General features: G+C 40.7%; 1 protein-coding gene across 3 annotated transcripts in view; it reads left to right on the top strand.

Moving 5' to 3' along the window:
* The window catches only part of WNT7B (wingless-type MMTV integration site family, member 7B), a 100,945-nt gene that overhangs the window by 41,091 nt on the left and 37,917 nt on the right, over window positions 1-21,937 (top strand). For 2 of the 3 annotated variants that reach the window (XM_010002972.1, XM_010002970.1), the window contains exon 2: window positions 18,216-18,442. In XM_010002972.1, coding sequence (XP_010001274.1) covers window positions 18,216-18,442 — 227 coding nt within the window. Of the gene's footprint in view, window positions 1-16,682; window positions 16,712-18,215; window positions 18,443-21,937 lie in introns of those variants that run through there. The other variant, XM_010002973.1, reaches the window with a different exon arrangement.

Raw genomic sequence — 21,937 nt, 5'->3', positions numbered from 1 at the left:
ATCTTGAATATATTATATTTCTATCCCTTCTCAAGGAACCTCAGAACAGTTCCAGGCCTCTGACACGTGTGACATTCTACATTCAAAGATTTGTCCCACTGGGCCATAGAGTTAATTACCAAACCATGTCTAAATTCTTAGGTAGAATCATTCAGCTGAGAGCTGGAAAATACCAGCCATTCAGCAGAAAATGGTATCTCATTTACTCTGGTAATTAGGAGGTTTCTTGCACTCAGCTTTACCAGAAGATAAGCTAGGACAGTCATTGTGCAAACCAAATGCAGAAAAAAACTGTATAAACAGAAAGAGGAGAATACAATATATAGTAATACTTACAGGAATTTTACACAGGCAAGTATAATTATCTGATTTTCCATCAGTTGTCTAACTCCAAAAAATGCCAAAGGATTTTTAACACCACAAGAGATCAAGAGCTCTGTTTCATCTCTGGGAGGCAACATCAAACTGCAGGACATGCGTCATCATCTATCACCATCTATTTTCACTGTGAATTAGGTATTTGGTATCTCCAGAGGAACTGGATTTTGGGTTAGTATGAGATTGCATTGTTTTGTTTTACAACAAAGACGCTGATTCTTGTTAGCTTTTGGGAGTTGGTTTGTGATGTTTGGATTGTATTATCAGGATCATGCACCATATGGGTTAGTTATCAGATCCTTCATGAAGCTATAGTTTTCCAAACACTAAACAAAAAAACCCCAAAGGGATGATATTCTTACTCTTGTACTTCTGTAAGACAGAAAGAATGTTGTGGGGTGTTTTGTTTGTTTTTTTTTTTCTGGGTGACAGGAAGTCTTGAAGCATAACAAACAAGATGCTTAAGAGACATCTAAAGTATTCTTTAAGACATGGCACTAAGATATTATTTTATAATATCTTTTTTTGTGACAACATTCAAAACTTTCTCTTTATGAAAGTTACTGACCAAATACTTATGTTCACCCATTGCAACTAGTTTTTCCTTTAAAATAAAGATTATTAAAGCATTCTGTAAGTGTTTTTTAGAACAGAGCAGACATCAGAATGAAAGCACTCAGCTTGGAAAGCACTACCCACCACAGGAAGAGCCTTGTGAAGATGGATTTTGGACAGTCTGAATTGTGCTTTTTCTTTTTCTTTTTCTTTTTTTTTTTTTTTCTGGATGTCTGTGGGGTGGGCTTCCCCACATAGAAAGGCAGTTTGTGTCTCATGGTCAGATTTTCAAAATAAGCAAGATTTCAGTTGACCCTGCAAATGGGTGGCCAACTCATCACAAAGAATTGTCTGTCAACTGAGTAGATTTGTGACAGGGGTGAGTGGTCCTACTTGCGGACTGAACCCATGACCTCCTAATCCTATCTCATGTGTAGTGCCTGCTAGACTGTTCAATGGTCATTAGACCTGGGTGAACAATTTGGACAAAAAAAATTGAGCCATTCTGGGGATTAAAGATCCAAAGAAATCAAAATGCAACTCTTGAAGTTACTTTGGGCTTTCAGCTTCCACATAATTTTGTATTACAGTCCTCTCTTTCCTGTGCTATATGCTTTTTTTTTGTCTTGGCAGTAAACTTTCATCCTGGATCCTATAGGCTAAGCTAGGAAAACTTGAGGATACTGTCCTTTGTGTGCGAGCTAGAGAAACAGCAGTTAAAGGATTCATTTTGACAGAATAACACAATGGTAATCCAATAAAAGAAGGCACTTTAGTTTTTACTAGGATCAAATTGCCTGAAGTTGAATTAAAAAATGTAAATGCAGGCTTAATTCTAGAGTTGTTTATTTAAACTGGTATTGGATAGAAAGTTTTATACCACATTCTATATCAAATCCATGAAATATAGCAAATTCAGAAGCATCTAATGGTTTGCACTCAATCTTAAATCTTAGGGCCCCTTGAGCATAAAGACTGGCCTAGAATTAAAATACAAGAGGCTACGTTTCAGCCTGAAACTGAAAAACACTTTTTCACCAACACATGTATTTCCAACTGAAAAACACTTTTTCACCAACACATGTAAGGATTACAACAAAACTTCTTTGACTTTGTTTTGAGATGAGAGAGAAGGACAAAAGTAAGTCTGGAATTGATGCCACTTCATTTATCTTGACCAGTTCACAGGTGTCTGATTAGAGAACTTATCCTGGTCAGTTGTTCTCATTCTCAGAAGTACAATAGAACCAAAATGTGTCAAGCCGACTGTGGCCATCACTTACTGAGAAATTAGTTTCATAAGCTGGAATTCTCCCCAATACTGCCACCAAAACTTGGTTGAGATTTATTCAGACTGTGTATCAGTGGGAGCCAACATATGCAGTACTTCTAAGACTCTCAAAATAGATGTTCTAAAACATGACCTTCTTGTATTTTAAGTATTTAGTAAGGATGCTTTTACTTGGAGAGTTTACCATCTCAGACACTAAATGCTTAAATGTAAATATCAAACAAAATCCATGCAAATTGTGTTTCTACACCTTTTGCCCTACTTGCCCTCCATCTGCCCCACATTTTCAAAGTCAGATGCTGCAATTCCACTTATTTGCAAATCAAAGGAGTGCTGATAACTGGACGCTAATTGCACAACTGCTACTGTTCCACTAATGAGAGGGTGAGACACAAGTTCAAGGAGTCAAAATATTTTTGCAGGCCTCATTTGACACAGCTGCAAGCCCCATGCAGGAACTGAAGAAGTCAGCAACAATGGAAAATGAGAACTGATAGTCACTTTATTTCAGGTCTTGACTCTGTTTCTCTCCTCCTTCCACCTGTACCAACTTTCAGTTTTGTCAGTGTTTTGCTTCATTTTCCTCCTATACTGCTACAAAGGATATAAAGGAAGTTCTCAGTGTTGAGACAGTATTGTTTTTTGAGATATTCAGTATGTGAAGTTTCACTCTCAATATGATGCCAAGGGTTTCTCAAATCAGCTCATTCCCCCTCACCTACAGCTATCCCAGAGTGTGGTGGCTCATCTAACAAAGGCAGTCAGGGATTGCAGATGGTCTGAGGTGTCTGGTCCTTAATTAAGCCAGAGGAGTTAGTCATCCCACTCATACAGGGCAGCTACCCCCTGGACCAAACCCAAGAGAAGCAGCACTCCTGCCTTTTCAGCTACACGACTTTTCAGACTGTAATATGAAGGAAGGAGGGACACTGTGGAGTTTGGTTTGGGATATAATATTGGTGAGCAAGGAAGGGTAAGAACATGATATAGAAGATAACCGCTGATCACAGCTGCATTGGGGTGTTGCCTGAATGAGAGCTAAGCCTGGGATTAGTGGGTAGCCAGCAGCATCCAGAACAACTGTAAATGTGTGGGGTGGCAAAACCAGTTATTTTTGTATCCTTGTGAGGAGAGGGGACAGTATTTCCTTCAGTGCCAGTCATATTCTGTTTAGCAGCTTCTGTGCAGAAAATCATGGACAAGTGGGAGAGAATATTGAAGAGGGTGACAGAAATTATTGGAGGTCTCATGCCTGACAGAAAAAGTTGAATAAGGACTGTTTTGCTCTGCAGAAGTTGTATAAAAATGTAAAAGATGGTGCAAGGCTTCTGTGGACAAAATATTCTCTATTTCCTTGGAGCATCATTGTTGAAATTTAGGGGAAATTAAGTTAGAATGTTCTTATAAATAGTACCAAGTATCTGTTTGGATGAGAAGGGTGTAGCTGATCCAGCCTCAGGGAAGGTGGATCAACTGCTGTCTCCTTAATGTAATTTTCTGTCCTATTCACTCCCTTCCATTGTTAATACTGTGCCTTCCCCTTACCATTCATACAGAAGTGATTACCACATTGCTTTCTCGCAAGACTGTCTCCAGGGAAGGCAGCTCATTCAGTCTCCAGAATTTGTGGTCTCGTAATACCCTAACAGGAGCCTTTCAATGTCAGTGTGCACTGGCCAGCTCTGCACATCTGACAGTCCATCAGACTTCTTTGCCATGTTCTTATAGATTCTTATAGATCCTTTGATACACGTGTTCTGCTGGTAAGCTTAAAGATTAGTGTGCACTTTTTTCTTTTTTTAATTTATTTTCTTCTTGCCAGGGTTGGCTTAATACAATGTGCAAAGGCCTATCAACATCATCTGGGTATCCACTGGGGGAAACTAAGAATCCCAGTTGCAGATTTTACATCTTAAAGCATTTCTGTGACTATGTGTGGGTATAATCACAACTCTTTGTAACTACCCTCACCCTCTGAGTAGTACATAAGTACCATAGGGCTTAATGATATTTCATTTCTAGGTATTGAGGAAAGTTTAGTAGTTTCAAGACTTAATTAGAGTTATGATGTTATTGTTAGTTTAACTTTTTTCTTCTCTAGAATGGTAGAATGTAATTCAGACAGAAAGGTTACACTTCTCTATCAATTTCTATTGCACTTAAGTGTAAAAAGTTTAAAAATATCAGTGGCAAAACTGTGCCAGAATCGAGAAAACAAGAGAGTAAGTATTTCTTAGCAGTCAAGGGTTTATCTAAGAGTGTGAGGCTGTCAGAAGCTGAAGAGTAGAGTGTGACTCAGGTGTAGCTGCTAAGCCATGCTGAGCCTTCTCTGGGTGCTTGCTGGTGCTGTGTGGGCAACACCATCTGTCTATATACCCCAGACATTTCATATGCTTCATTTTTTATGAAGCTGTTTAGTACCATCTCTGCTGGCTCAGCTGTGAATCCCAGACATTTCTTATCACTTACCTCTTTAAACATGTTAACTCTTTGGGTAACATGGTCATAAAGGGACTTCTTTGAATTATTTTTTGAGCTACTTGGTCTAGTTTTGAGCTACCTGGTCTTGCCTGGGGAAGCTGTGGATGCCCCATCCCTAGAAGTGTTCAAGGACAGGTTGAATGGGGCTTTGTGCAACCCGGTCTTGTAGAAGGTGTCTCTACCTCTGCCTATGCAGGGGCTTGGAATTAGATGGTCTTTAAGGTCCCTTCCAACCCAAACCATTCTCTGATACTCTTTTATTAGATTTAGAAAGATATTCTGGAGACAGAAGGCATGCAAGATGCCCATAGCCAACAGCATCTTCAGTTTGAAGGCAGGAAAAAACCTTTATTTGGATCAGTATAAACCGTAACAAAAATGCAGGCAAATGTTTGCATATGTATGATTGTCAGTGTGTGTGTGATCTTTGAGAGGTTTGAAGAAGAAGTGTTTCATCCAGATGCTTTCACAAGCTTATAGTGATTTGCAAAAAGCCAGGGACACACCCAACGCGGGCCACTGGGATAATAACACAGATGCATGATTTTTATGGCTGCCTACCAAATTTAGAAACTCCCTCTGGAAAAACAACTCAAAATGGCTTTTGCTAATCCTTCTGAACACCTGGAATAAGCTCAACAAGCCAGGGAACTAGAAAAGTTACTGTGTAGTTTACCATGGCTATTACATCACTCAAAATTAAAATTTTGAAATAAGCAGCTGAAAGAAGCCTGAGAAATTCATGGATAGCCCTGTTGGGTGTTACATTGTTTTGTGCCAGTGTTGACAGTTCAGATTATAAAACACAGTGTTTCTGTTAGCAGAAAGCCCACATGCTGATTCCAATAACATTTTGAATGTTTGGAGAACTGCATAGGAAATACATTTTTTTATATTCTACAGTTTCTGGGGGCTTGCCCCCATTTTTTTACTCTCAAAACTTACTCACACTGCAGCTATTTTATAGGGATGTCCAACTTCTGGGAGCAGATCTGAAGATCTAATGAGTCTCAAACTGTACTCACAACCAAACCCTCTTTCACTCTCTTACTAACGTGAATAACCTCACGTACACAAACTGTCTCGCAACTTCAATGGGATAATTCGTGGAAGGAAATTAAGCACAAATTATCTATCCAATGGATCAGAATTTCTCTTTGCATTATTATCAAGAGCCAGTGGGAGTTTCACTGGGTGCAAGGAATGCAGCCCTGCTCCATAAAAAAGGCAAGCAGTTTCACTTGGCAGTCAGTTACGGTGGTGCAGAAAGACTGCAAATAATTTTGTCACTGAGAAAGAAAGGTCACTAAACAGAATCTGTAGAGAAAAGGCAAGAGTAGTTCATGCATTAATAGGCTTTTAAAATCTTTTCACAAGGCCAATTCAGTTTGGTTTTGTTCAAAAATTTGCTGCATTTTTTCTCCATTTGTTTTAGACAAATCTTTATTGAAAGTATAAAAAAGCCCTACAAAACGCAGTGTTCTGCACTCTGTATTTCTTGGGTGTCCACCTTAGTGCAAAGCTTCTACCTGTTCAATTAATTTGGGGATTTTGTGTTTGCCATGAAGTCTTTATGCAGGAATATGTTCTGATGCACTTACTTGGCCTGACTTGCAGCTTAGTAGCAAATGTGCTGCTGAAGCAAATAGGAATGACCAGGAAAGCATGAAAGGTGTCAACTATGCATCTAGTACATTGAAGTCTGTGATAGAGATCTTGGAGTTAATATGCTGGTCCTAACTGCATTTTCCCTCTTTAAATCAAGGCTTTGCAAGATCTTATCTGAGCTGTGCAGGCTGAAGGGGACTTTTGGAGCATCTCTGTTTGAGGAGCATGCTCATGGCATAGCCAGCCTAATAAGCTCATTTAAAGCGACCTGTTTGGCCACAGCACAGCCTCCTGGTTGCCAAACCTGTCCCAGGAACAGGACAAGTACCCAGGCAATCAGGCCCTGCTGATCTCAGGTCTGTGGTGGTTACACTGCAATTTCTGACAGGTCACCTAAAGCTAGCCTGGAGATGTCTGCATGAGGCTGAGCTCACGGCAGGGTGATGGTCCAGAAGTCTGGGGAGAGGTTGGCTGTGCAGCTATTCTGCATCTGCAACACCAAGGGCAGAAGGAAGGCTGTATCTGTCATGTCACGTAGAATTGAAGAGATGCCAATCTGCTGCTTCCATTAGCTTGTGCCCATATAATTTTCCATGGACTCTTTCTGGTTATGCCAACCTGCCGCTGAGTAATGTTACATGGCATTTTGCTTACTGGTAGTGACATGACAGTACTAATCACAGAATGGAAGTGAGGCCTCTAAATCAATAGAAAAATAATAGAAGAGAAAAAAAATCTTGATTACAAACGCAGATAACCTGGGAGAAGCTGTAACATAGTTAGTTGCTCTGAAAAAGGGCAAAGAACATCTGCCTTCCTGTCAAGCTTCTGGGATTTTCTGTTTCTTTTCCAGTTTTTCCTACATCTGGGCAACAACATAAGTGTGTTCAGTATAAATGGGTATACAGCAATTAGTGTACTTTGAGGGAAAGGTAAAAGTGGATCACCAAGGAGCAGAAAGTCTAGGGCTCAAGGCTCTGAAATCAAATTGGAAGTATGTTAAGGGGCCAACTACTTGTCTGGTACACTTGTGCACTGTCAAGGATGTGCCCAGTTCTCACACTCACTTCTGCACCTCCAGCACACCAGTGCAGAAAAGGAGGTGTGTCATCCCAAAGCTTCATCAGTTGTAGAGAAAACGCATCAGAAGACCTTCTGGTCTTCATCCTCTGTGTTGGCAGAAAATGTGCTTTAACTGGGACATCAGAGCAGATGGGGACAACAAACACTGCCAGTGGTGTGAGCACTGCACACATTCCAGCTCTAGCAACAGGCCAATAAGTAAACCTGACAGCACCAAGCCTATGTGGTTTTGGTTTTAGTTTTGTTTGTGGATGTTATCTAGTTTCATAAACTGATATCTCATGGCCTTAGCAAAGATTTATCACCATGAAAACAGTAATGAGGAAAGGAAAAGAAGCAAAAAATAAAAACTCAGAGTATATTGGTGTATTCAGTGTATAAAAATTTAATACCACCAACAAAGTGAATTACTTTTTTCTCATCTGCTGCTAATTCAAGACACATTATAAAGTTTGATTTGTGTTCATATATCTGTGCACAAATAGCAACCTCCAGTGGTCATTTAGTCCAAATTGCACATCATGTGTGGGGTCAATATGTCCTCTCCACATTCCTCACTTAAAAGGACCTTTGTATGGCTGCTCAAGTGTTGCTTCAAGCCACATATGTATTCTCATCCTCATTAACAGCAGCTGCCTCAAAATTAAAACAAAATACTACATTTTCCAACGTACTGGCTCATTGGTAGACTTTCAGAATTTATTGACTACTCAGATCTTGGGTAACAAAAATGAGTTCCTACCTGAACTACTATACTAGTAAAGCAAGATGATTTCTTTTTGGGAAGCAGGTATCTTCCTTTCCTGCAGACCCATTATTACATGCTTTCATCTTCCAATTTTTGTATCATACCCATGGAAGCCCTGTGCATGCAGAGCCAAAAAGTTAAGATATATCATATACTTTAAAATTACATGGAAAATATAAAGCATGTATTTTAAAATAGATTCCACCGAGACTCCATCTTTAAGATTTTAAACGTGCAATTAATACCTGCTAATAACTAAAGGACACCTCAGAGCAAACTAACCAAGGAATATATGTTTCTGTGCATGAGAACCATTCTACCACAGTTTCAAAACCACACCATGACTGTGACACACTTTCATGAGATCTCACAAATCAAGCAGGCATGGTCTTGCCAAGTCTTTGACTGCCTGAAGGACTGCATCTTTCCCTTCCCCTTTTCACCTTTCCACAGGAGAGAGTTGACTGCTAAACTTTGTACAAACCCAAATTATGCTAACCCAAATTCCAGCTACTGAGGCTTGGAATTGTTAAAGTTCAGAAAATGCACATATCAATTCATACATCATGTGTGATGGAGAGAGTTTATTAATTCTTATTTGCTGTATAAAAAACATGTCAAAAGCATGGATTTTAAATCTTGAAGTGTGAAAGTTTTATTTCTCTGTAATATTGAATGGGTTTTGTGTAGATGCAGAAAATCTGCAGCTAATCTCTTCCAGCCCTTTTGGTATTTCAAAGTAGTATTCCTCCAGAAGGAGAACTGCAATATCAGTTATTATGCAAGATAATTTTGCTTTCCACTGTGGTGGATCACTATTCTGAAAACAACATGGTAATGTGCTGTTAGATATCAGCACGAACTTCTTCTAGGGCTAAAAGAAAACAGAAATGGGATGGAAGGCAAATAACAGTGCTAGACATCAATGCCAACTGCAAGTTCTCAGCAGGCATCTTGTTGTTCAGGAATGGACATTTTTGTTACTGAAGGTGGAAGTTGTTTGGTACTTTGCAGGGTGTAACACAGGAACGTGGATGAGATCGCAGGTCCCAGTAACTGTTTATACAGCCATAAGAAAAAAACAATGTATGAAACAGAAGCTTTTCAGTTTGATTTCTAAATCTGGTAATTTCCAGCATTTTTTTATGGAATAAAAAAAAAATAAATCAACATTTTTCATTAAGCTTACCTGGATAAGTTCAATTATGCCATGTGTGTCACCATCCTCATCTCTGGCAAGACCACAGTAGGAATATTCCAGCCTTTCATAAATTTCTCATGTATGCCAGGAGACCTGTTGCCTTCCTGCAATTTCCAAAACAGGCCAATATGTTTACTCTGATTTAGCAATCCAAACACTTGTTAAAACCCAAATTGCTTCAGAATCAATGTTTCCCACACTTTTTAACATCGCTTTTTGCTTTTGTTGAATTTTATATACACATGATGAGACTGTTTTCCACTACAGAAAAAGATGCTCCTAGAATAATGTGACTAGAGATAAGAAAGAAAGACCTTGATAAATAATTTGCCATGCAAATTCAGAATGCTTGCTGTAAGACAATAAATATTCAATGTAAATGTAGGTGTCCAATTTGCCAGTATGATCTACAAGGGCTTGTAGTGAGAGGACAAGGGGTAACAGTTTTAAACTGAAAGAAGATTTAGGTTAGAGCTCAGGAGGAAATTCTTTAGTGCAAGGGTGGTGAGACACTGGCACAGGCTGCCCAGGGAAGTTGTGGAAGCTCCATCCCTGGAAGTGTTCAAGAGCAGGTTGGATGGGGCTCTGAGCAACCTGGGAGGTGTCCCTGCCCATGCAGGGGGGCTGGAATTAGAGGATCTTTAAGGTTCCTTCCAACTCTAACCATTCTGTTACTCTATGATCTATATAATAGGAAAAATGAGGCATATGGGGCATTCATGTTTTCCATGAGTCTTCCCTCGATGGAAAAAAGACTGAATACAAGTGTACTAGAGATGAAACAGGTCTTCAAGATATCCTGTCATGTATCAAGTGTTGCCCACTGACTGATGGATAAAAAATATTACAGTGAACCAGTCATGCACCAAATAAGCTATGGGTCAACTTACAATCAGATTAGATTGTTACTTTGGGTATAATTCTCAGGAGACATCATGCCAGAAACACTCCTGAATCTTGGATGCTTTGCTGCCTCTTGCTCTGACATGACTAATAAGAATTAGTGAAAAGCTGGTACCAAGCACTGATAGGATCTGTGAGATGGAGTGTAACATTTTGTCTCTAACCACTCCCAGCTCTCCTACCCTGCCCATAATGCTATTTAGAGGATCCTGGGCCTTCAGTAGGAGCTTCTTGTGTTGGGAAACTGAAGTGAGTATCACTTCTCAGCTGTCTTTCAATTCAGGCTCAGGACTGCTGGTAATCCTCTGGTTTTGCACAGAAGCTAAAGACACAGTGAAAGCTACAAACCTGTCCTGTAGAGAAATGTGCTCTCTTGAGTAAAGGGGCCTTTACAGTCTCCATTTTGTCTCCTCATGCTCACACCTGCATTGCTACTTCTGGTACTTGGTGTAAGCTTTTCTTTGGTAACCCACTAGAAAGCTATTGGGGTAAATGCCACATCATCAGTGTCCCCTCCAAGGAGTCAGAAAACTGTGGGCCCTGAGGACATATCTTGTCAGACCAGCCTTGCTGCTGTGCTGCAGCCTGTGAGCATGGGTTCCCCAGGGCAGCATGCAGGCCACTGCCACACCAGTACTCTCACCTGGGGACATCTCCCTTCCTTCCTCCTGAAGCCTAATCATTTGCTGCTGGCTTCACAGCAGCCATCCTGGGCCTCCCACCTGGCAGGGAGCGGAGGGTGTGAATCCAAGGCTTTGCTGATATTCCCCCCATTGCTCTTCCATGTGGGGATGGGGTCCTTGTTCTCACTCCTCTCCAAAGCAGGTGTTTAGCCCGAGGCATACTCTGCACTTGTGTGAGACACCCCTCAAGCCTACCTATTCCACCACTTTCATTCTTGACCATGCCAGCAATCACATTATCTAATCTAGCTGGCTCTTTTTTGGGGGGCAACCTCCTCAGAGAAATCTCTGCCTTTCATTTAGTGGAGGGGAACACACTGCTGTCCATGGCCCCCAGGTCCAAAGGCTCTGCTTGGAGCTCCAGCAGAGACAAGTGCTCTGCAGGACAGTGCCATGTAGCTCTATTTTATTTCCATTTCAGTAAGCCATGCACCAAACAATGATTTCCTAAAGCCAGTGGTGGAGAACAAAATTGAAAGCCTAAACATATGCAGATGGCATTCAGAGCCTGGGACACTTCTGGCAATTTCTGCAACTGATGCATGCTCAAAATATTTACTTAGGAATTCTTAATTAAGTAAACCATTCAGTAGTGGTGTAATGTTTCAGATGAGCTGCAGTGTCACCACAAAATATCTTGGTGGTTCCTTCTAACAAAGAATCCATTATGGGGATTTTTATCAGAGATGGTGGGATAAGTTTTCAGTACAGTGCTCTGTGGCTTAAGCTGTCCTGCTCCTCTGCTGTTCACGGGATTCGTGCAGCTAAATCCTTTAATTTCTTGATGAAAATAAATGCTCTGCCCAACAGCAGCTTCAGGTGAATATCGAGTAGCAGGATTAGGAGTGAGATCACAGTGACCCTATGGGTGCTTATTCCAAAGACTTGCAGTAAGGCTGGCTTGGCAGCTTGGGGGGATATGTGCACTGTGCAGTCAGGAATACAACGGAGTGAGAGTGCTGGAAGAGAAGGTGAGCTCCTGAAGCCACCCTTGACCTGCAATAAAATGTTATTTGCCTATGGAGCAAGGATTGCTAGAGAATAATTTTAAGGGCAATTTTTATTTATTTTTTAATCAAAAGTTTAAAATCAACCTTGTTCTTTGCTTCATCTGTATGAAATGTATTGTTAGTTTCATCTTTCTATTTTACATCTTCTTTCGTTATATATTTGTCGGAACTGAATTTTAAGCTCCTTGGAGAAATTTCAGTGCCTGCACAAGACTTTTGGGACATCTCTGAAGACTGGTTAGTTACTGCTGTTTATCTATATGTACAGAACTCTATTTCACAATTTTGTCAAAATTAGAATTTTCCTCATGTAGCGAGTGTCATTGCAGAACTGTCCACTGTAAGGATTTACTTTATGTATTATCCACTTGTGCAAAGACTCTAATACCTGCTATGAACTACAGTTTAAGTGGCAGACTTCCTATTGGGGAAATCAATCTGAAGTTGCAAGAAAATAACAACATTTCAAACCAATGAAATGACTAACATGCTCAAGTTAAGCAAATGCCTCCATTTGCAAACTATCAATGAAGAGTACATTTCTCTTCTGGCAAGAAAAACTGCATTATATTTTTTGTTCTTAAAACTTACATGATTTTAGGCCTTAGCGTTTAATTCCTGAAGTGTTTTCAAAGACTTTTACTTTTATGAATTGCTTGGTATATATAATAATTTTAATGGTTGTGATCTTTCAGTTTTTCCACATAACTTTGTGAAAAGGAAAGCTGTAGTTGTTTAGGTCCTGAAGAGAAGACACAACCATAGTAGGAAATATATTTTGAGGGAGAATTTTTATTTTTTTGCAAAGGTAATCATCTGTCTTTGCATAATCAAGCATAATTTCAGAAAATAAACTGAAACTTTCTCCCACTGCCATGAACTTTTGCTCGCTATGACTGCAGTCACAGTTATTTTTTCAAAGAAGAAAAACTGGATGTTTTGGGGTTCTGATACAGAAACCAGGCTTTCTAAAACATCACTCCTCAGGTTTAGTTTGTTGGAAGTTTAAACTGTAGGATCCTATCCAAGCCAAGATCACTGGGGTTTTTTTGTTTATTTGTTGTTTTGTTTGGTTGGGTTTTTTTTGTTGTTGTTTGGTTTGTTTTTTTATTTTATTTTATTTTATTTTATTTGGATATAACTCTATTTATAACTATTGCTGGTTTCCAGTACTGGTGTTTCCCTTGGATTAATGACTAAGTGGTGAAGAAAAGTGGACTCCATATGCCAGCAACTGCCGTTAATTGCTTAGGAAATGTGACGTTATTCCACTAACACTGTTTAGCTGGATGATCCCTGTGGATGATCCAGCACAAAACTTTGGGGTGTGCATGGGCTGTTGTGGTTCAAGATGGTTAGAAGTGCCATAAACTACACCAGAAATCTTAAAAAAATCTCTGCGCTCAGGATTTCCTTCTGATAAGAATCAAGGAAGTTTGCACCGCAATGAAGGATTAGATGGGAGAAGATACCAAAATGTAGTGTGGGCATCTTCCTTTGGCAATTACAAAGTGAAATGTTCTTCATCAAGGAAAAAGAGAAAATACAACCTTCAACCTGCCAAGGGGCAGGAGCATGGCACAATCCTCCTGAATGTGTGACAGATGAACAAACTGAGGGACACCACAAGAAATAGTGGAGAGGAAGCTTGAAATGCTGTTGGGTGCATTTCTTTAATATAAATAAAGTTTTCCAAAACCACAGTTTCATGATTCAGCATTTCTTTTGGCACTGAAATTACAGTAACAATTTAAAAGTAGGCTAAACAAGTCTGAGGGAATATGCTGGTAAATTCAGGCCAGAGAAGGGGAAGTCCTTGGAAGTAATAATAAAAAAAACTAAGACCCCCTAAGACCCAAGTAATTGTAGTTTAATTACTTTAATGAGGAATTTCTTGAAGCATTTGACAAAACATAATAATCATGATATCCTCACAATACCTTCTGAGGCAGATATGATCATGCTTATTTTCTGGATGAATAAACTGACCCACTGTATTAAAATACTTCAACCAAGGCCTGCTCCAAAAACAATGGGAGACCAAAGAATACTCTTTAACTTAATTATGAGACAGTAACCATGTGTATGGAGGAAGCAACTAAACTCAAAATTATACGTGGTGTAAACACTGTAGCCAACTCTTTCTTGCTTTCCTTTGTTTTGACAGTTGTCTTTTTTCTGTTCAACTTGAGATAATAGTTAGTGGAAACTGGGGGCTCATCTCTTGAAAAAATTATGTCAGAAAGGTATCTCATTGCTTTTATTAGTATTTTTTATTATTATAATAAAATATCTGTATCATATACAAATACTATGTGTATATATATATTATCAGTAAGTTGGCCATGTGGCCTCAGCTTAAATTTTGAATGCTTATGCACATCTGTTTCTTAGGACCCAACCCCAGATTCTTTCAGGATTAGGTTTTCCTAGAAGCGTCAGTGTCTGAAGCAGCTTCTGATACAATGGAAATGGGTTACTGGACATGGAGGTCTTGCAGGTCGACCTTGCAGGTCTTGGGCACCTGCTCTGTCCCAGAGAACGAGGGGAAAAAGCCAGGTAGAGGGGATGAGGTAATGATGGGGCACAACCCAAGAGGCATCTGGAGAACCCCAGCACGTGCTGAGCTGGGAGATGGTGCTGCCAGGGAGCCCTGGCTGTTGCTCTGCTTTGAAGAATGGCTGGAGAAATTCTCCCTTTCCTCAGCTGACCTGCTGTCTGTGCATGCTGGCAGAGAGCAAGGAGCTGACCTGGGTTCCCTTCAGCCTCCCTTGGAGAGAAGAGCCATGGACTAAGCTGTAATGGCAGAGTCCCCCATCCCCTCAGCATCTTCCAGTTATTTACTCCTTACAAGAGACCTTTCCCATGTCATACCTTTAAAACCATGAAAGGGCCAGACCTGGATCCTGACAGGATTCGGGAAAGGTTCCTGGCATTTTAGAGTCATCAAAGAGTGCATCTTGCTGAATAAAATACCTTAGCTATAAAGGAAAAATACTTGTATTTATTTTTCAATTATTGCAATATTTTCAGAATACATATTCTACTTGATGTGAAAAGTCAGAGAGATAGAAGCACTGTGAGCTATGAAAGAAAACATGACTTTTACTCTTCAGTATTGAGAAGTGCCTGACTTTTAAAAATTTAAATCTTGATTCTTTTCCTGGTGATTTTAATTAACTTTTGAAGCCTTAAGTTTATATATAAAGTGTAACTGTAAAGGTCAGACCATGTATCAGTGTATCAATGTATCAACCTCATAATTTTCTTTTTTTTTTTTTTTTAAGATTATCATATCTCTTGGAAAGTCCTGATTTATGGACATCATAATTTAAATGTTATGCAGTTGTTTAAGCAGAGGTGGGTCAGAAGAAAAACAGCTCAAAACCTGCAGTACCCAGAAGAATATGAATCAAAGCTGCAGATCTGATCACTCCTGCTCTAAACACTGCGAGTGGTCAGAGCTGCAACTACATTTTGTTCTTATTTTTGTTTAATAGGTAGTACCACATGGCATGCATGCTCTGTGTTTGCAATACCTTGTCTCTGTATCTATAAACCCCTACCCCAAGCCATAAATAAAAATACACAATTGGTGAGTTTCTTGTGGATTGTTAACTTTGGAAAAGATGCACAAATACCTATTAAAGGCAGAGTGAATCATCATGGAATTTCCATTCCACAGTAAAAGCAATATTTTATTTTGGCCAGGGAAGAGTTCTCCATTTCACCCTTTTTGCTCTGGCTTTACTGTAGCTTATTGAAATGGCATAATGAAACACTCTGATTTCATTGAAATACAACATTTCTGTAATTTTGCAGTAACCTTTGTGATGAAGCAGATAAATTCCTATAAAATTATTCAATTTTGTTTAGCCAGCATTTTCCAAAAGACACATATCCAGCGGGAAGTTTTTAACATCCAGAAAACTTAAGTCAGTGTCATGGTTTGGGCCCAACAAAGGAACAGCCCCATGGCCACTCACTCAATTCCCCCCCCCCACACACACTCTGGGATGAGGAGGACAAAGCTCCTGGGTTGAGACAAAGGCCAAGGAGGGATCTTCACTGATTAAGGTCCCAGACAAAACAGACTCAACTTGGGGAAAAAAAAATAATTAATTTCACACTAACCAAACACACAGGACACAGACAGACACAGAGCAGGGCTTGCAGATGTTACCCCACCCCTCCCTTCTTCCCGGGCCCCAATCCCTTTGTTCCCGGTTTCTCTCCCTCCTTCCCCCCAGCGGCACAGGGGGACAGGGGATGGGGTTTGGAGTCACTTCACAGGCTGGGGGTTCCTGCTGCTCCTGCCTCCTCAGGAAGAAGGATTCCTTACAGTCCTGCCCTGCTTCCCCACGGGGTCCCTCCCATGGCACAGAGGCCTCCACCAACCTCTCCTTCCTGAGTCCTTCCCACCAGGTCCGGAGCTGCTCCAGCCTGGGCTTCCCACAGAGTCATGGGGGCTTCGGGAACAGACACCTCCCCTCGCCCGGGGGCTTCCACAGCTGAGCAATCAGAGCCCACTGGCAGCAAATCCTCTGGCCACCACATCCAAGTCCCCTGGCCAAGTTCCCCTCTCCTGGTGCCTTCATGGAATGTCCCACCACATTCCTTCATGAGTGCAGGGGCACAGCTGCCATCTCCCCATGGGCTGCAGGGAAGCATCTGCTTGGGCACCTTCTTCCCCTTCTTCCTCACCAACCACCAGCACCACTCTCCCTCTCCAGCACAGCTTTTTCTCCTTTTAAGTGCTCCTCTGTTCAGGTGTCATGTCTTTCATATGTTAATGGCAGAGGCTCATCTGTTGTCTCTCTAAAGGCTCCTTGGCTGGGTTTGGAAGCAGGTGAAGCTTCTCAGCTTACCTAAGCCACCCTTGGGGCCCTTCCCCTGCTACGAAATAAACCCACCAAACGAGGTCAGTGTTCAAGATGGAGAGGAAGGTAATGGGGAAGTTAGTCTGTATCCTGTTAGTAACCTATTTATATATGGTGATTTCTACCACTATGAAACTCCACTTATACCCACGGTGCTGCAGCATGATATGGGCAAGGATCTTTACATTACAGAGGCAGTAAACAACAGCATTTGGTGGGAAAATGAAATCACCTGTATGATCCAATACCAGGCTGGGACAAGCTAAGGAGGGAAGAGGGTTTGTGGAAATGATACTGCCTTGCAGGCTGCTTCCCCTGGTTTGCCAGTTGAGGAGTGAGACAGACAGCAGGGTAGCGTGGCAGGGGCTTTTCGAGGCTTTGGTTGCATATCTGTCTCAGGGTCCATTACACCATGCTGAGAAAGGCCCGTTTTGCTAATGCAACTGTAGTGCTTCCTTTGCTCCTTCTGACTTGTCCAGAACTATCTGAAGCATCCTGACGTGGGCCTGGCTCATAACTGAGTAGATGCAACCTGTGGCATCACACTGAATGTCTACCCCTGTTGTCTTATTTTTCAAAATATTGCCACTGAAAGTATAGCCTGTAAAAATGTTGAAAAATGAGCATGTAAAGATGTTGAAAAGTGAGCTGAAAAATGAAAAATAAATGCACTAAAGTGAAAACATATGGCAGGTGCAAGCTGTATGCAAACTTTATAATATATTCTGAATACATTATTGAAGAATGAGAACTACAAATGTTTCTAGTCTGAATGGCACATATTAAGGATCACTCATATGTGCTCCATGATATTTGCCAGGTCTGAAAGCACAGTTACACTGGTGAACTTCCATTAATCACTGAATACTCTGAGTGTAATAACAGGCAAGAGGGTTGGTAGCATGAAGTCTTTCTCTAAATTGTGCTCGACAGTTTCAAAAGAGGGATGGATGAAATGGCTGCAGTAACTAAAACACTGAGCCTGAATCTGTGAAGGTCATTCAAAGCAGACATGGACTCCAAAGACTCTTGGACAATCAGTTATTTAAATTTTTTGCTTTTAAATATGTCTTTCTTTTTACCACTCATCAGCTGATGGCTGCTTGTAGGACTGGAAGCAAAAGTGCAAAAAATTCTGATAGTTTGTTGTTTCTGGCACGAATCAGATCAGGAATTACTGCAAGATTTCCAACCTAATTTGCCAGACCAGAGAGGCTGGGATAAGTCTGCATAACACAGCTTCCAAGCCTTCCCCTTTTGCCCCACACCTAGCCTGTCACATGGCAGCACACAGCAAAAGGAATCGCACCGCCTGGATTTGGTTATAATGTGTCTTTCTGCTTTTTTTTTTTCTTTTTTTCTTTCTTTTTTTTTTTTTTTTTTTTTTCCTTCAGAGCTTTGTCATCCGTGGTGGCTTTAGGAGCTAATATAATCTGCAACAAAATCCCAGGCCTGGCCCCTCGGCAGCGAGCGATCTGCCAGAGCCGCCCTGATGCCATCATTGTGATTGGGGAAGGGGCGCAAATGGGAATCAATGAGTGCCAGTACCAGTTTCGGTACGGGAGGTGGAACTGCTCTGCACTGGGAGAGAAAACAGTCTTTGGACAAGAGCTTCGAGTAGGTAAGGGTGTCTCTAATATGGTGCTGAAAGTGACATGTTGGGGCTGTTTCACTTGGAGCTTTCTCACTGCCGTCCTGCAAACGGTTATATCCGTCTGGTGTTTGTCTGCTGGAGTTGAAGAGCAATGCTCCCAAAACTGTGGTCTGTATGTTTGTGCTCACTCAAAAGTAACTGGCAAGAGACAGGAGATCTCTAGTGATCTCTAGAGGAAGTCATTCCTATCTGTGCAACTTCATACCCAGGAATAATGGAGATGCCTGCATCTGAGGATGCAGTCATCACACCCTGTGGAAAAATATTTCAAATTGTCATCTTTTTAGAACGTGCCGTGATAACCACGGTGCATATTATGACCAATCAAAAAGGAATTAAAATCAGCTCCAAAAAAATCTCAGAAGACTTCCCAAAAACTTAAGTAATGGGAGAGTCCCAGCTAACTGATGGAAGTACAGTGCGTACAACATTGGCCTTCCAATATATGGCAGTGACACATACCCATTTAAGTGTTGCTATCATATTGTAAAGAAAATACTGCAAGTGATTTGAGGCAGGAAGCCTATTCAAAGAAAATAAAACAGGATCTTGGCCTGAGAAATTGCTACCTGGCAGAAGTTAAATTAATCACTTTCCACTTACCTTATGTCTGATATTATTTCATAGGGCAGATTATGCAAATTTTTTCCAGTACTGAGATCATTATTTTCCTCATCCCCCAGCTGAATATCCTTAGCCTATTCCTGACCTTTCCTCTTTCTTCCAAGGGCTGCCCTCTTACCATCCTTCATCTGTCTGCTGCTCAGTGTTGATACAATACTTTGTGGTGCGTGGCTCTCACAGAGGCCATTCAGCTACTCAGGGGGCTGTAGCCTGTCCTTGTGTCTGATTCTTCTTCACATGACATGTCTTTCTTGAGTTCAATGGTTTGGATGAGTGTTGTGCCTCCCACACAGCTCAATGTAACTAAATATAAGATCTCATCAAAACTGTGTGAAAAAAAGGCATAACATTTAATCCCATCTGTGCAAAACAGAAATTACTGGTACTTTGGTTGTTCCTCAAGAACAAAGTTTTGGGTTTTTTTCCCAACACCTTTGTGAAAAGGATGCCAAAAGCTGAGGTGTGCTTAAATCAGTGATGGAACTGAGTATTTTTTCAAAGAATATGCAAGTCTGAGAGACTGGCTGAGGTCTGGGCTTTTGAAGGGCACACTGGCTTAGTGGTAAAGTGTTGTAATTGAATAAATCCATTGCCATCAGGGAAACTGTCTTACACCCACAGAGACTCTGTCATATCCTGTGAGCATCACTCCACACACAGAAGTGGAGAGAGCTAAAATTAAAGTCACAGCAAACAAAATTAATGACAAAAGTCTCAACTTTTTGAGTTTTAGAAAAATAAATACATTGGTAGAACTTTATTTTGATGCAGAAATCTTGTGGTGAGGAATTTGCTTATCGGTGTCTCTTCCTACATTTGTGCTAAGATATTTCTGTTTAGATAATACTTCTTGCCTAACTTTTGTTTCTTAAAAAGAATGTAAGTGGAAGGTATTAAAAATCCTCAAGACACCATATACAGGAAATATCCTAACATTTGACTTTTACCTTCAACTTTACATGAACCAGAAATGTATATAGTCACTTGTCTTGACTATGAGAAGCCCAAGTCTAGTCCTCCTTAGTTGATCTCCCTTTGGCTTTTCTCTAAATTGATGTCCAAAATGATATTTCTGCCAGAAAATACACAGCTGCAAAACATGCTATTGTTTCACTTCTTCATGCTGTCATGATCTGCCAAAGCTTGCAGGCATGCTCTGACCCTTACGCAAATAAGTCCTCTTAATTTCTGAGAGATCACTTATGTCCTTGAAGAGGCACACTCTGGAGAGTTGTACCAAAGTTGGAGTCATCACTAAGCTTCCTCACAAAAAGGCTTTTCTGCTTTCTTCTTCAAGCTAGGAATTTTCTAACACCTCATCAGCTCCGTCCTTGTACTCATGAGTATTAATCCTCTTCACCACTGAGACACATCTTTTCATCCTCAGAAACCTTGCAAGTGAGCACAGTCCAAATGCCTAAAGAGGAGTAAAAGTCATGCCTGTGCTTTCATTCTCAATGTTTCTGTACAAAATAAGAGCTACAGAGAACAAAAATTTGCATCAGGATGGACCAGCTATCAGGTTGGTCAGACAATACAAAGTTTGAAAAATCCAGGGTTTTTTTTAGCCACTGTTCAGGTAATATTTGCCAAAACGTTCATCAGATTTTTTACCTCCTCTCTGAACCTGGGTGGCTTCTTTCAACTCTAAAATGACTGATGTGGAATTCGGTGGGTTCTTTTATGGCTTAACCCAAACACAGAAGAAACTTGGCAGTTGCACTGAGTTCTGCTTTGACATTTGTTGGGTGTGAAACCACACAAACTGTAACGGATGGAGAAGGTTTACGTGACCCCTACCAGCTGAGCCAGATGAGTTCCATGCAGGTCTATAAAGGATCCTATAATCCACGTCTTTATTTCTTTTATTAGTGGAGTAGCACCCAGAGATGATGTGGTCAGTATCTAGGAAAAGAATATGGTTTAGGAAGTGGTGTTATTACACTAGTGAGGGGAAAAAGCTAAAAAAAAAAAAGTAAAAAAAAAGTACTTAAAGGAACAAAATTCTTGTAAGCTTAAATATTCACATGTGTAACAAAACATCCATGTTGGGCACATACAGAAACACTAAACCAGACATTTGGTTCTGCCAAAGCAGACTGAAGAAAGGATTAAGACTAAAAAGTTTTAAGTATTTCATCCCAAATGAAAGCTCATCTAGCTTTTTCCCAGAATCACTTAGGGACATGAACAATCAAGGCACATTTTTCAGGTCATATGGAGGTGAGGGAGAGTAAGTTATAATGGTGTGATATTAATTGCTCTCTAGCTGTACAGGAAAGAGAGGACCTACTCTTTATTCACTGGACCAAAGCTCTACCACAAACACTGACAAGTGAAGATTTAGTGTTATTCTAATGAATAACCTGATGCAACATTCCTTCCCTTCAAACTCAAAGAAAAACCCCAGACTCACCCAGCATTAGTTTTCCCCAACATTAGGTTTCCCCAACATCAGGTTTCCCCAACATCAGTGCATCTGTTGCCAGCACCACCCCTTGGGCACCACTGTGTTCCAGCTGTGCCTGTCTTCCCATTGCAACCAAGCAGCAGCCAAAAGGCATGGAGCAGGAGCAAATGTCCACCCTCATGACATCTGGGAATCCTACTATGCCAGGTGGATCCCCAGTGAGTTAGCTAAGCTGGATTGGTGCTGAGTTATATTTTTAAAGAGGTACTTCAGTGAATGTGGGCTGTACCACCTATATAGTACATTGGAATCTGTATTAAAGTCAGAGGACAGAAAAACAACTGTAGAAATCACAGAAACACAGAATCACCAAGGCTGGAAAAGACCTTTAAGAGCATCAAGTCCAGCCTATGACCAACACCACCACA

This window comes from Chaetura pelagica, unplaced genomic scaffold (assembly GCF_000747805.2).
Source record: "Chaetura pelagica isolate M959 unplaced genomic scaffold, ChaPel_1.0 scaffold117, whole genome shotgun sequence".
NCBI classification, from domain to species: Eukaryota; Metazoa; Chordata; class Aves; order Apodiformes; family Apodidae; genus Chaetura; species Chaetura pelagica.
Note: the sequence above shows the minus strand (reverse complement) of the source record. Positions and strands in the feature narration are given on the sequence as shown.